Below are 12,965 nucleotides of genomic sequence, written 5' to 3'. Positions count from 1 at the left end.
CTGAGGGGGGCACTTGGCGGGATGAGCTGTGTGTTATGCTAAATGTTGGCAAATTGAACTCCAATAAAAAAATTAAAAAAATATATATAATCTGTAAATTCTGTAAGATATCTCCATTCTGGTGTATGATTAGTTTTATTTTTTTTCTGGGTAAGTTTTCTTGTTTATTTGTTGCAGTGACCTTAATTGATAGAAATGCTACAGAACAACAGAATTCTTAAGGAATGACACACCAACATTGTCCAAAAGAACTAATTAATCAAATGTGATTAATTTTAATGTAATTACTAAAGAAAGATATATCATTTTATTATGACACTCTAGCCATACATTTTTCCAAATATGCTTACTTAACAGTAAATGTAAGATAATGATTCAGTTAGTTACAGTTTTAGAAGTCATTAGGATTGATATTCCTCTGCCATAAATGATTAATGATTTCAAATACAATCAGAGTTAATTTAATAAAAAATATGCTCTTGAACTAAGACAGATATAATGAATGACCAATCATTATTTCCCGGTTTCAAAGTAGCAGGGAAAAAAAATTCAGTGTCTGTATGTGTATTTATCACACTTGGCTTGTAAGTGTGATAAAACCGTATGAAGCAAAACACATGATGTAATCCCAGTTCTCATAGTTCATTAACTCCCTTAGTAACAAAAGATCTGACGTGATATTTGGGGCCTTTATGTAAACTGAATACAAGCTGCATGGTGTTTGAAAGTTTTTTAATATTTTGAATAGACATTCTAATGATACACAGATACAGATAAGAGATGTGAGTAGACAGTTCGAGGTTTCAGAGTCCCTCCTGCAGTGTATTTAGCAGCAGGTACAAGATAAATATCCAAACAATCAGATTAAGGGATTAACAAAAGTGACTTTGCTCTCAGTAGGTAAATGGGGCCAGTGGGTGACTTGGAACTTTGAGTTTTTTTTTTTTCCCTACTTTTACATCAGTGCATTTTGGGCAAAAGGAAATGGATAATGTTTACTTTTAGGATGCAGTAGGCCTGGGCAGTTAAAAAAAAGGGTAGATTATAAGGGTTGTGAAAAGTAATTCTGAAGGTGACAGGTGATTCAGCAGGGATTAAGCAGGAGAAACTATTTCCATTTTAACTCACATTTCAATTGGGCAGTAATGTTTGGGACTTTTTTGTTCCCCTTTTAAAATTATATATATTGTTTCCTTTAAATACCCTGTCAAGGACAGCTGAAGAACAAGGAAGAAAAGAGACCATGTTTAAGATCAACGTGTAGTCATAAATTAAGAGGGAATGTGTAGAATATGTATTTTTTAAAGAAGCCCCTTGAATTCCAGGGTTTCAGCTTGGTGACCCCTCTATACAATTTTGAGGCAAATACTAATTGAATAAGGACTGGGAGGAATAGAGATAGTTTCAAAAATTCCCTGGACCTCTGTCTTATGTATGAGAAGTTCCCCCGCCAAAATAAAAATATTGTTCTAGGATGGACTTGGTTATTTCAGTTGGTATCTTTATCCTGTACCATATGCACTTTAAAGCTTCAGTCTTCTCATCTCCTTTTTTTTTTAAATAGAAATCACAAAAAAGATATCTATGTATCAGTTTCTAACACCTAACAGGAAAGTCTTTTAGAATATTAACATAGCAATAAGCAAATATGTACTATAGGATTAAACACTAGCACTGAAAACAAAGAATCCACAAAATTTTCTTCTTGTTTTTTACCCCTCATATTTTGAACTTCATGATCATTGCAAGAGAGGGGCAAAAAGAATTGCAATTCTTGTATTAAATTTTTTAAAAAAATAAATGATGCCATAATGATGGATAAATCAGATTTATCTTTTGAAAACATTGAGGGGAAAGCCCAGGTGATTCTTCTTTCTTATGAAGAGAGCCAAACAGGATCTGTCTCTAATAAATTAGTACACGTTTTTAAGATTAAAAATAGAAAAAACATTTTAAATAGTCTGATTATAGCTTTAACAAGTCAAACATACACTTCTATCTAGCCTATAGTTTTAAAGAGTCTATGTGGGTTTAACTTATCATCCCTCATTCCAATACAAAAGGAAGAAGAAGAAGAAGAAGAAGAAGAAGAAGAAGAAGAAGAAGAAGAAGAAGAAGAAAGAACCAAATCAGTTTTGAACATTAAGATATTCATAAAGACTGTATAAAGTAAAAAACAAAAGAAAACAAAAACAAAAAAAATCTTCACAGATTGTTAGCCATCTCTTTCAATGATTTCTCATAAATTCTTCTTTCCTTATCAGTAGATAACCCCCATCTCATAAGGAAATATTTCCCTACACTTCCCAATGAGATCAGTGATTGCTTTTTAGGAGAGCTACTGCTCCTTGAGATGTTTAGACAAAGGGAGAGTATCTTCTATAAACCAGTAAATGCCAGAGAATGACTTGAGGGGGAGGTGGCGGAAGCTGTTTTTAACAGATTTAATCTATGCAATTTTTTCCCTCTTTTTTTTTAAAAAAATTCTCCACTTGCTGAATATCTGTTTTAGAGCAGAGCACAAAAAATCAATGAGTGACTTTATCATCTTTTGTTCTGCCATTTGCCTATAAGATCCTTTTTTCCCCCCACATGTACTCTCTGCTCTTGATCGAGGTGTTCAGATTGGATAACATATTGCTAATTTTGCTGAGTTTAAGAGCCGACAGAGTAACAGAGCTTTCTAACTTTACAAAAATTCCATCTTCTGCCCCTACACCCCCAAACTCAAAATTTGGAATTTGGTGAACAGTATGCTACTTGTGAGTGATTAAAAAGTTGAAAGTTGGTGGTGATGAGACCTCATGCTATTTTATTAAGCCATCTATCTATAGAATTGTTGTTCTCATACTTTAAAAAAATATGTCTATGCTTTTTTTTCCTTTTTTTTCTTTTTTTTTTTTTTTTTTTTTTTTTTTTTTAGTCAAGTACTTTCTTAAAGAAACAATAGCACCACATTGGCATAGCCGGCCAAACAATAAATGGGAAAGCAAAATGTGCTACATCTTCCATTTAAGCAGTCTCCCAAGTGCATAAACTAGTAACAGAAACTCTGGAGCCACAGTGCATGAGATGGTTTCATCTACACAAACATTGACATTCCAAGGAGGGGATGTATTCTCAAGGGAGGCCAGGCTTGCTTTTCTTTCTTTCTTTCTTTCTTTCTTTCTTTCTTTCTTTCTTTCTTTCTTTCTTTCTTTCTTTCTTTCTTTCTTCTTTCTTTTCTTTCTTCTTTCTTTTTCTTTCTTTCTTTCTTTCCTTCTTTTTTCTTTCTTTCTTTCTTTCTTTTTCTTTCTTTCTTTCTTTCTTTCTTTCTTTCTTTCTTTCTTTTCTTTTTTCTTTTTCTTTTTCTTTCTCTTTTTTTTCCCAATAAGTTTTTTCAAGGAAGTAATTTCTTCTCAGTCTTTCATTGGAATTTTAGGGTGAGTGTGTGTGCGCACATGCACTTGCATGTGTGTTTATGTGGGGGGAGTGGGTGTTGCGAGTTTTTATCTCTAGAAGGGTGGATTCTGATAGAAAGATAAGTTAACTTTTTCAGTGGAGCCTCCTCATCTTCAAGTGTTCAAAAGACACTTACGTTATTTGGGGAACTGGGAACAGAAATTTGATCTAGGTATTGAGCATTGTCGGTTAAATTAGGACTTAAGCCTTTAAGCTTAAGAATTGGCTCATTCTTACCAATATTTACAGCTTTTTCATAAACATTTTGAAATTGCCTTATTTGAAAAATCCAAAGCAAAGCTTATGAAAGTTTTGAGTTGTGAAGTTTTAGGTGCTCCTTTCCATCAATCCTGGGTCATTCTGCTGTAGTGTATAGATCAACTGACTTTTGAAGTTTTGCACTGATTTGTCTTCTAGTTTAATGTCATTTAAAAGTAAGGTAGTGCATTAGTATAATTAGTCAATTTTTGATTTGTTGATTTATGATACAGTTGGAGAGGATTATGTGTTAGAAAAATTAAGAAAGATAATATGGCTTTGCACATTTAAGCTTTCCTCACTGGGGTAGTTTTGGCCATGAATAGAATTATTAAGTGAATCAAATAAGTCAGAGACACTTAGAATTACCATATCCAAGTGTGTCTGGAAACCCACAGGTCTGCAGAGGATTGCACATAAGGGTATACATGAAGAGCAAGAAATAAAAACCAGAAGTGCCATTTTGGGAAGAGGGGTCCAGCATCTAAATCCACAGAACACATCTGTCTGGAAAACAGATAAAGGGCAACAACGAGTTTCTTTTACCAGTTTCTTTTACCTTTGTCTGTAATGATCACAGCATGGCTCAGCATGCCAGCGGTGCTCAATTCAAGTAATGCTGAGGGTCTGAGGGTTTAAAGACTTACTGGCTGAGTGGGGGACCCACCATATAGGCCTTTTTTTTTTTTGCATATGTTTGAAGATCCAGGAAGTCTTAGACTTTCTCTGGTTTCTGAAACTCAAGGTGAACCAGTGGGATGAAAACTAAAGATGCTATTTTTGTTTTCCATGTACACTTTCCAAGAATAAAGAAATACAATTTGCATGAAGTAATCAAGCCTGGCTGCTTTTCACCAAAATGTTTAAAGGCAGATAAAAAAGATCTGAATGATAGACGATTCATCATTCTAATAAGAAAATCTTAATATGTATGTAGATGGGAAACATTTTTTAGGTCACCATGGGCCTGTCCTCACTGTTGGATCTTCTTGATATTAATTTTCAGTTGAATGGATAAGATGCACCCACAGAGGGCCAGGGGTCACTCTTGTAAGCAGACATGAAGGAAAATTTCTAGTTTTGGAAAAGAAAATTTTGCCTCTCAACTAGCAACTCTAGTCAAGTATCTTTTAACAAAAATTTTTATATATATATGTAAATACAGCTAAGGATAAGAGCAAAATTATTAAAGAAAGTAATTTTGTGATTTTAAAAAATTAGATACTATGTCAATATTTGGAATCTTGGGCAATTTTTTTTAGATTGCCCAAGGAGTAAGAATAACTATATTGTTCACAATGAATGGAGTATCATTTATAATATTACAAGAAGTATTGTCTTAGATTACTAGTAACTGCCTAGAAGAGTCAGTGAGTGCTAAAAGATGGAGTAGTTGCCCTTTCACTGGTGGAAGTCTTTTTTCCCATTTTTTTTTCTTTTCCTTTCTCTCTTTTCACTTTGTATTCATACATCCAAATGCAGAATTCAGATGAAACTGTAAATCAGATATTTCTAACTTATTTTGAAAGGGTTTTAAAAGAGATGGAACTGGCAGCTTTTCACAACTAGGAGAGTTGGATGGTCTGTGGAACAGCTTCATTAACAAGAGTTAGTGTGTCAGGAACGTTCGGCTAATCAGTTTCCTAGCTATACCATGAATGGGTTGTTTCTACAATTCCTTGCATCCCAGCAACTGAAGGGCTCTGACCTTATGCCCTCATAGCAACCCAGGATAGAATCTGGAGCTTTATCTGTGTAATCTTCATACCACCCCCATGAGGTAGGTAGATGGCATATTGCCCCCATTTTGTAGATGAGGAAACTGAGGCACAGAGAGGTGAAGTGACTTGCCCAAAGTCACACAGTGGTGAGTCCATGATGGAGTCAGCAGATGTTTGTTTCTTCAACGAGAAGCAGAAGCCAGGACTGTTAAATTCCTAGCTTCTCTGCTTTTTCCACTCCTCTCTGGACTTGCCAATCGAATTGGCATCAGTGGACTTTGTGTCTTACGTTTTTCCCGGAAGGCATAATTAGGGGAATTTTGCCTTCTTCCCACATGGATGGATTTTTATTACTCTTCCTCTTTGTGTCATCTTCAGCTCCAGGCTTCTTTTGTTTTGCTTTCACCTTTTACCGTTTTGGCCAGACTCTTTCATATAACAAACTACAAAATAGCACCATTGTACTAAAAAAACAGAGTTTTACATACTGTTTGTGATATATCCTGTATTCTTGATATGCTAAATTTACATAGTGCTCTATATGGAAAAAATAAAAAGAGAGAAGTTACTAATCAGGTTGTACACTAACTCATCATTTTAAGGAACTGTTAAGAGTTTGAGACTTTCTATGCTTAAAACATATGCCTAAAAATGATTGGCCTCAATATTGCAACTACTTGCATTTTTTTTTAGCAAGATGTGGAAAAATAAAGCTTTTGTCTAAAATAAATGCATCCAACTTATATTTTGGTACAAATGCCACAGATGGAATCTTTTGGGTTAAAATCTTTTGGGTGTGCTATTTGACTGCTTGTTGCTGCTCTTGAGGAGGCCAAATTTGGCAAATGTAAAGATGATGAAGTTGAGGGGGTGGAGATAGACAAGATCATCAGACACTGTAGAACAAACGGCCTGTGTTGTGTGGAAAGAAGTGCAAATAAAAAAAAGATTAATAAACCACTTAGGCTGCTGAATGAATGGCTCCAGCAGCCAAGACTCAGAAACAAATTTAGTGCAACTGGATCTATACAACACCCATGCATTTGTGGCTCTTGAGAGGCAGGGATTAAGATATATATATATATTTTTTCTTTTTTCTCTATAGAACATTATTGATAAAGGATCAACAGCAATCTACCAACTCCATGACCGTTTTTGCAAGGTGCAAAGCTTTTAACAATCACTCCTAAAGACAATGTTGGAATGTTTACTTGCGTATTTCATTGAGGGGAATGCCCATCTTTTAAAATGTGATCAAACATTTTTTGGTAGGTCTTCTGGTGTTTATCAGGTAACTCCTACAGAGCAAACGATCCTGCCGGTGGCATGTCATTCTTCACAATTCAGGAAGGTCTTCCTACATTCTGTAGTTCTTGTTTCCTGCACTCCCTCTACTTGCATTCTTCAAATGTACTTCCTAAAAGTAAGGGAGAAACAGCAACATTAACTGATGCAGTTTTATGTGCCCCCCCATCCAGTTCTAACATGGGGTCTCATATTTTATGTCTCATTAGTCAATCTCATAGATAGCTTTTTTCTAAGAAAGACATATGTAAGTAGATAGGCCTTTAGCTTTTAATTTAGTCAAATCTCACTCAGGCTACTGTTATGTGCCCCTGAGGGTGTCATGAGATTGTTTTATAATCACACAGAAATATGTTTCTATTCATCTGCCGCTGTCACAGATTTGTTGACAGGAAGGAGACTTTGAAAAATCCAGAATCCTGTCCTGTGGCATCTTTTCCTACTGAGAGGGGAGAAAAAAGAGAAAAAGAGAGAGAAAAAAAAAAGGAACACATTCTGAGATCATCCTCTGTTATTTTATTGCATTTTGTTTTGGTTTGATTTTTATAAAAAAGGAGATCTTTCTTTTTCATTTTTTTCTCTTTCTCCTATGGAGAGAGGGAGAGTTTTTAGAAGTAGAAGATTGGGAAATTTAATGATTGACTTAGAATCTGTAAAATCATAGACATACTGAGCTGGGTTCCAATCCTGACTCTTTCAGTTTCAGTCATGTAAACTTGTGAAAGTGGCAATCTCTTATGTCTCAATTTTATCTATAAACTAGTATAATAATAGTTCCTACTTTGTAGGATTAAGAGTTAAAGAAGAAGTACCTAAGAAGACTTATAATAGGTCTGACACATGGTAAACACTACATAAGTATTAGCTATTTATCAGTATTATTATTTACTCCTTATTATTATAATTTCATCTTCATTGGAAAGTAACCATTCCTAGACTACCTGGGTTCCTTCCTTTGGTGCTACCATTCACTTATCAGCAAGCAATGCTGTTGTCCAAGGCATATTCAGTTTTGCTTAGAATAGAAGCTCCATGTAGTAGAGACCAGTCTGTTCACTGTTATATCCTTGTGTCTAAAACAATGCCTGGAATATTGCAGTTGCTCAATAAATAGCTACAGAATGAATTTAATGAATAACTATAATAGGCAGTGTGTGATCATACTTTTCCTATAGTTATTATTTTTCCTTGAATATATTTATGTAGCAAAGTTTTTTTTAGATGACTAAGAAGATGTGGATTAAATCTGGGAGGACATGGCATCTGTGTGCATAGAAATTAGGTGCTGCTTCTCTTGGTTTCACCTTGAGCCAGAAGGACCTTAGAGGAGGATATAGTAACTATTATGTATAACCAATAACTATTACTGAGTGAGGTTCAAGAATTCACAGTATACCTTTTTAACCCCAAACATGTTTTCATCATGACCAAAAATAAGAATTCTCACTATGGCGGCTGGAATCTTTAAATTCTTCCCTTCTGGCTAATGACCTCTTAACCCAAGCATTCTTAGGAACCCAGGGGTCATTGTAAGGGACCCTGGAGATTGCTCACACCAAAACCTACAGCGTGTGAGAAGCTGGTACAGACCCAGCTACAATCCCTGGAAATAATATCTATTGGCCAGGGCCCAGAGGGATTTGGTAATTTTTCTTACACCTATTTTTTTCAGCTCTACCTGGAACATTAAAGTTATCACCGAGTCCTTCAAAAAAGCTAGTAGCACTTTGCAAATTGACGGTCAATATCCTATATTGATTAAATAGAAGGAAGATAGCGTTATTGTATAGATATGTTTATCAAAATAAACATAGCTCAGTGGCCATTGAGAAAAAGTTGTGGGAAGAAGTTTGGTATTTGGATAGCTTGAAATGCATCTGTTTTAAAATCCTGGCACTTTCCCCCCAGATACCATACAATTTTACTACGTCCACTGAACATGCATTTGTTGCTGCTAAAGCACCTACTCTTAAGCTACCAGTAAATTTGTATTTCCAATTTTATATGCTATTCTCCTTTCTTAAAGGAGTTCTCCTGAAAAATGGAAGAAAGACAAATAGGGCTATATAGTAGGCTCACTATTGTCCTAAACACCTTGAAACTTTTCTGTTTGATATGCAATGGATCCTGCAGATGGTATGTGGCTCATCAAAATCCCCACCAATGGCTATTATTAAGGATGCTACCTCTCTATCAAACTACTAATCAAATCAAATAACAGATCTAAAAAATATGCTAATCTGAGTTTGCCTTCTTTTCGCTTTAACAGGCATACTAGCTTAGAAAAAGAAGACTCTTAAGAATCCTAATGATGCCCACACTTGGAAAGTGCTCAAGAATGAAATAGTAACAAACTAAAAGATGAAGTATTTAATCTCTAGTCTTTCTCTCAAGCCAAATTAATCCCAGATTTACAGAAGAAAAAAACTCAGGTTATATTTATTCTATATATCCCTCTCCAAATTCATGAGGGCTGTAAGTCAAAGGACTGAAGTCAGATTGGTCAAGCGCATGGATCTTATCCTTTTCCCCAACAGAGAAATTCTTCTTTTCTCTGGATGGCAGAGGTGTAAAGCGTCAGTGAGCACAGAGATCCTCTGGCCTATTTCTTCTGGGTCTGTTTCGACCTTGCAGCAGAGCCATGGGCAGAAGCTCACTTGAGTCGACAGACACTGCGCCAAGTAGCATGGTTCCCATGCACACACGCGTAAGGTGGAGGCCATTCAAAACCAGCTGGGATGTTGTCTGGTTTGCATTTGGCTCCCTTCCCAGGCTCTCACATGTGACTTCTTTGTTGCAGACAATGACAGTGACAAAACAAAAGCACTCAGGGATTTGGTCTCAGTCGCATCTGTTGCTTTGCTCATTGTCTTAATTTAATTACGCTGGCCACCCTCGACAATGGGCAGCAAGTGGAGGCATGTTAGAAGCAGCCGGAGCTGGCACCCACCTTCAGTGCACTTCTTGAAGGGTTATGAAACTGTCCCACATTCAGCCAAGCAAAAACTTTTCACTTCAACAGCTTGTCCAAGACAAACAAACCAGCTGAAACTGTTTCTAGTATGCAACTAGACAGATTTTTGAAAGGAAAACAGTAGTGAGTAAATACTGTTTCCTATTGACACCAGGGAAGGTAAGATTATTTAAGAAAAAAAAAAAAGAAAAACAGCTGGTCCTCTAGCTTGCTCAGGTTGGTTGAGGAAATTGATCACTCCAAGGGAAATGTTAACCAACTCATAATAGGGGATAAATTCCAGAAGGTCTTAATTTGCGATATACATATGTACATGTATACCATGTACATGGTACATGTGTACCATGCACACAATTTAGGAAGCTGGAAATTGCCCTGGATTATTACATGATATACATATCCTTCCATTGTCTCTTGGCTTTTATCCTAGCTCCTCACTTTACAAATGAAAGCAATCCACAAACTTTTTGATTAAAAAGATCACCAAGAGGGGTACCTGGGTGGCTCAGCAGTTGAGCATCTGCCTCTGGCTCAGGTCGTGATCCTGAGGTCTTGGGATCAAGTCCCGCATTGGGCTCACCACAGGGAGCCTGCTTCTCCCTCTGCCTCTCTCTCTGTGTCTCTCATGAATAAATAAATAAAATCTTAAAAAAGAAATGGATCACTGAGTGTGAATAACAATGGCAGTAACAATAACCTTGATTAACATTTGCAGACACTTCATAGTTTACACAGTAATCTCCAGTAGGTGATATTATTTGCATCAGCTTTATTTATAATCTCATGCTTGCTAAGATTTGGTGACTTGCTTGAGGTCACATAGGAACAAACTGATAGATCTAAGACTAATAATAAGACAGTTTATTATGTTAATAAGATACTTATATGGCTTAGCACCTGGGCTCTATATTATGCATGTTAGTTGCACATATTTTTCTTAATTAATTCTCCTAGTTCACTTGGAGGTGGATACTGTGTCTTGCTCATTTTACCTTTAAGGAATCTGAAGCTTAGAAAAGCCAACTTTCCTAATTTCTTACAGGGAAGATGTGACCATGGTTGGGATTTGTGCCAGTTTCCTCTGATTCTGGAGCTCACCAGTTAGCCATTCTACCATATGGCTTCCCCAAAAGATAAAACATTATTGGGTACTCCAAGGTCCAAATATCTTTCCAATAATATTGGAATAATGATTATTATTATTAAACATTATTGGGTACTCCAAGGTCCAAATATCTTTCCAATAGTATTGGAATAATGAGGGATCCCTGGGTGGCGCAGCGGTTTAGTGCCTGCCTTTGGCCCAGGGCGCGATCCTGGAGACCCGGGATCGAATCCCACATTGGGCTCCCGGTGCATGGAGCCTGCTTCTCCCTCTGCCTGTGTCTCTGCCTCTCTCTCTCTCTCTCTCTCTCTCTCTCTGTGACTATCATAAATAAACAAAAATTAAAAAAAAATTGGAATGATTATTATTATCATTATTGACAATATTATAAGCTGCCCATGATCCTAGACAGTGTTAGATGCTTGTTTAGAGGGCAAGGGGGTGTCCTCCCTTACCAGTGTGAGCTGGGCCTCATTTATATTGTTAATCATAGGAATCTAGTAGCAGAGTATCAAGTTAGCCAAAGCTAACCCTGTGGATATTATAAACCTTTCTTTTTTCCCCTTGCCCATCTTTACGAGATTTTGGCTCGAAAAATAGTATCTAAAAGAAGAATGATAATAGTCTCTTTAAATTCAGAGAGGAAGGGCAGCCCCGGTGGCTCAGCGGTTTAGTGCTGCCTTCAGCCCAGGGCCTTAATCCTGGAGAGACCCGGGATTGAGTCCCATGTCAGGCTTCCTGCATGAAGCCTGCTTCTCCCTCTGCCTGTGTCTCTGCCTCTCTCTCTCTCTCTCTCTCTCTCTCTCTCTCTCTGTCTCTCATGAGTAAATAAATAAAATCTTTAAAAAAAATTCAGAAAGGAAGCAGTGATGTTTTCAATAGATTATGTTTCCATCTCAACTACTCCAAACAAGTAAGTATTGTATGACACAAAGTCTAAGAAAAGCCTGGCACCCTATGAAAATGGTGGGAAAATAATGTCCAGTACAGAATATTAGCAGCCTACTATATCCCATAAAGTCCTAACTCAGCATTGACCTTTGCCCAAAAAGGGCAAAATGGAGGGAAAAAGGAGAGCAGATAATTGGAAAGATCGCCCAGGTATCAGCTCTTTACCTTCCAGAAAGGATGTGCTCTAGCTATTTTGCTTGGTTTGGCCTGGAGACACATGAGATTGTGGAGGACAATTTAGATATTTCAGTATCATCTTTGATATTTCGTTACTTGAGGGAATCACAAGTTCAAATTCCAGGAGAGTTGGGTCAGCCTTTCATCTCCAGGAGCCAAGAAAGTAAGTGTCCTGCAATCTACTCAGCGCTTTGGGATGTGACTTTTAGAGCCAAAGGACAAAGGTGCACATTTCAAGAGACTTGTGTTCCTGGTGCGATGGTTGCCTCTTAACAAAGTAAAAGGTATACAGTTTGGATGTAATGTCGGTCTGCTCAGCCTCTTACTTTTTTCCTGGAAATTACCTCATCCTACCATTTCTGTGGTTACAGTGGGAATGGCCATTTTTTCCCAATATGACCCTCTTCTCTGGCCATGGGGAGTGGCCCAGAGCTGGCACTTCCCCCAATTCCAAGACTGAGCATGGTGGGGACACAAGGTATACCCATTCCTGGGACATGCAAGACTCTTTTCTTGGCAAACTTTTGGTTCAAGGACCCCCAGGGCCTTTTCTGCACTCTTCCTTAGACTGTAAAGCAGTTCGAGACACTTCCACCCAACACTCTCTCCCCCTGCCCTTCTCCTTCACTTGGGGTCCTTCACTTGCACCGTGTTCTGATGGTCTGCCCAGACTTCCTGGTTCCTCCCCAGTTTCCTTCCTCACAGGTATTTCTCCCTAATAAAATCCTGCTCATGTAACCCAGTCCCATCTCTGTTCCCCCAAAGACCTGGGCTTATACACCTGGTTAGGATCCCACCTCCCCACACAGGAATTAAGGGACTTTGACAATCACAACATTGTTTGCTCCTATTTCCTCTTCTGTAAAGTTAAAGGTGGGGGTAAGCACACCCACCTCATAATGCTGTTATGGGGACATGTGATCACCCTTACACACTTGACCTGGCATAGTTGTGTGTGAGCCTACTGTTTCAAGGGCCCTTGCTTTTGATTCATTTTATGAGCTCATTTATTAGCAACATCCGTCTGTGTAGA

General features: G+C 37.4%; 1 protein-coding gene across 3 annotated transcripts in view; it reads right to left on the bottom strand.

Moving 5' to 3' along the window:
• Positions 1–255: 255 nt before the first annotated feature.
• The window catches only part of IGF1 (insulin like growth factor 1), a 78,885-nt gene continuing 66,175 nt past the window's right edge, over positions 256–12,965 (bottom strand). For all 3 annotated transcript variants that reach the window (XM_055336562.1, XM_055336563.1, XM_055336564.1), the window contains one exon: positions 256–6,837. In XM_055336562.1, coding sequence (XP_055192537.1) covers positions 6,812–6,837 — 26 coding nt within the window. In that variant the 3' untranslated portion in view covers positions 256–6,811. The remainder of the gene's footprint in view (positions 6,838–12,965) is intronic.

The sequence above is a fragment of the Nyctereutes procyonoides genome, unplaced genomic scaffold, assembly GCF_905146905.1.
Source record: "Nyctereutes procyonoides isolate TBG_1078 unplaced genomic scaffold, NYPRO_anot_genome, whole genome shotgun sequence".
NCBI lineage: Eukaryota > Metazoa > Chordata > Mammalia > Carnivora > Canidae > Nyctereutes > Nyctereutes procyonoides.
The sequence above is the reverse complement of the archived record's forward strand: the minus strand, read 5'-3'. Positions and strand labels throughout refer to the sequence as shown.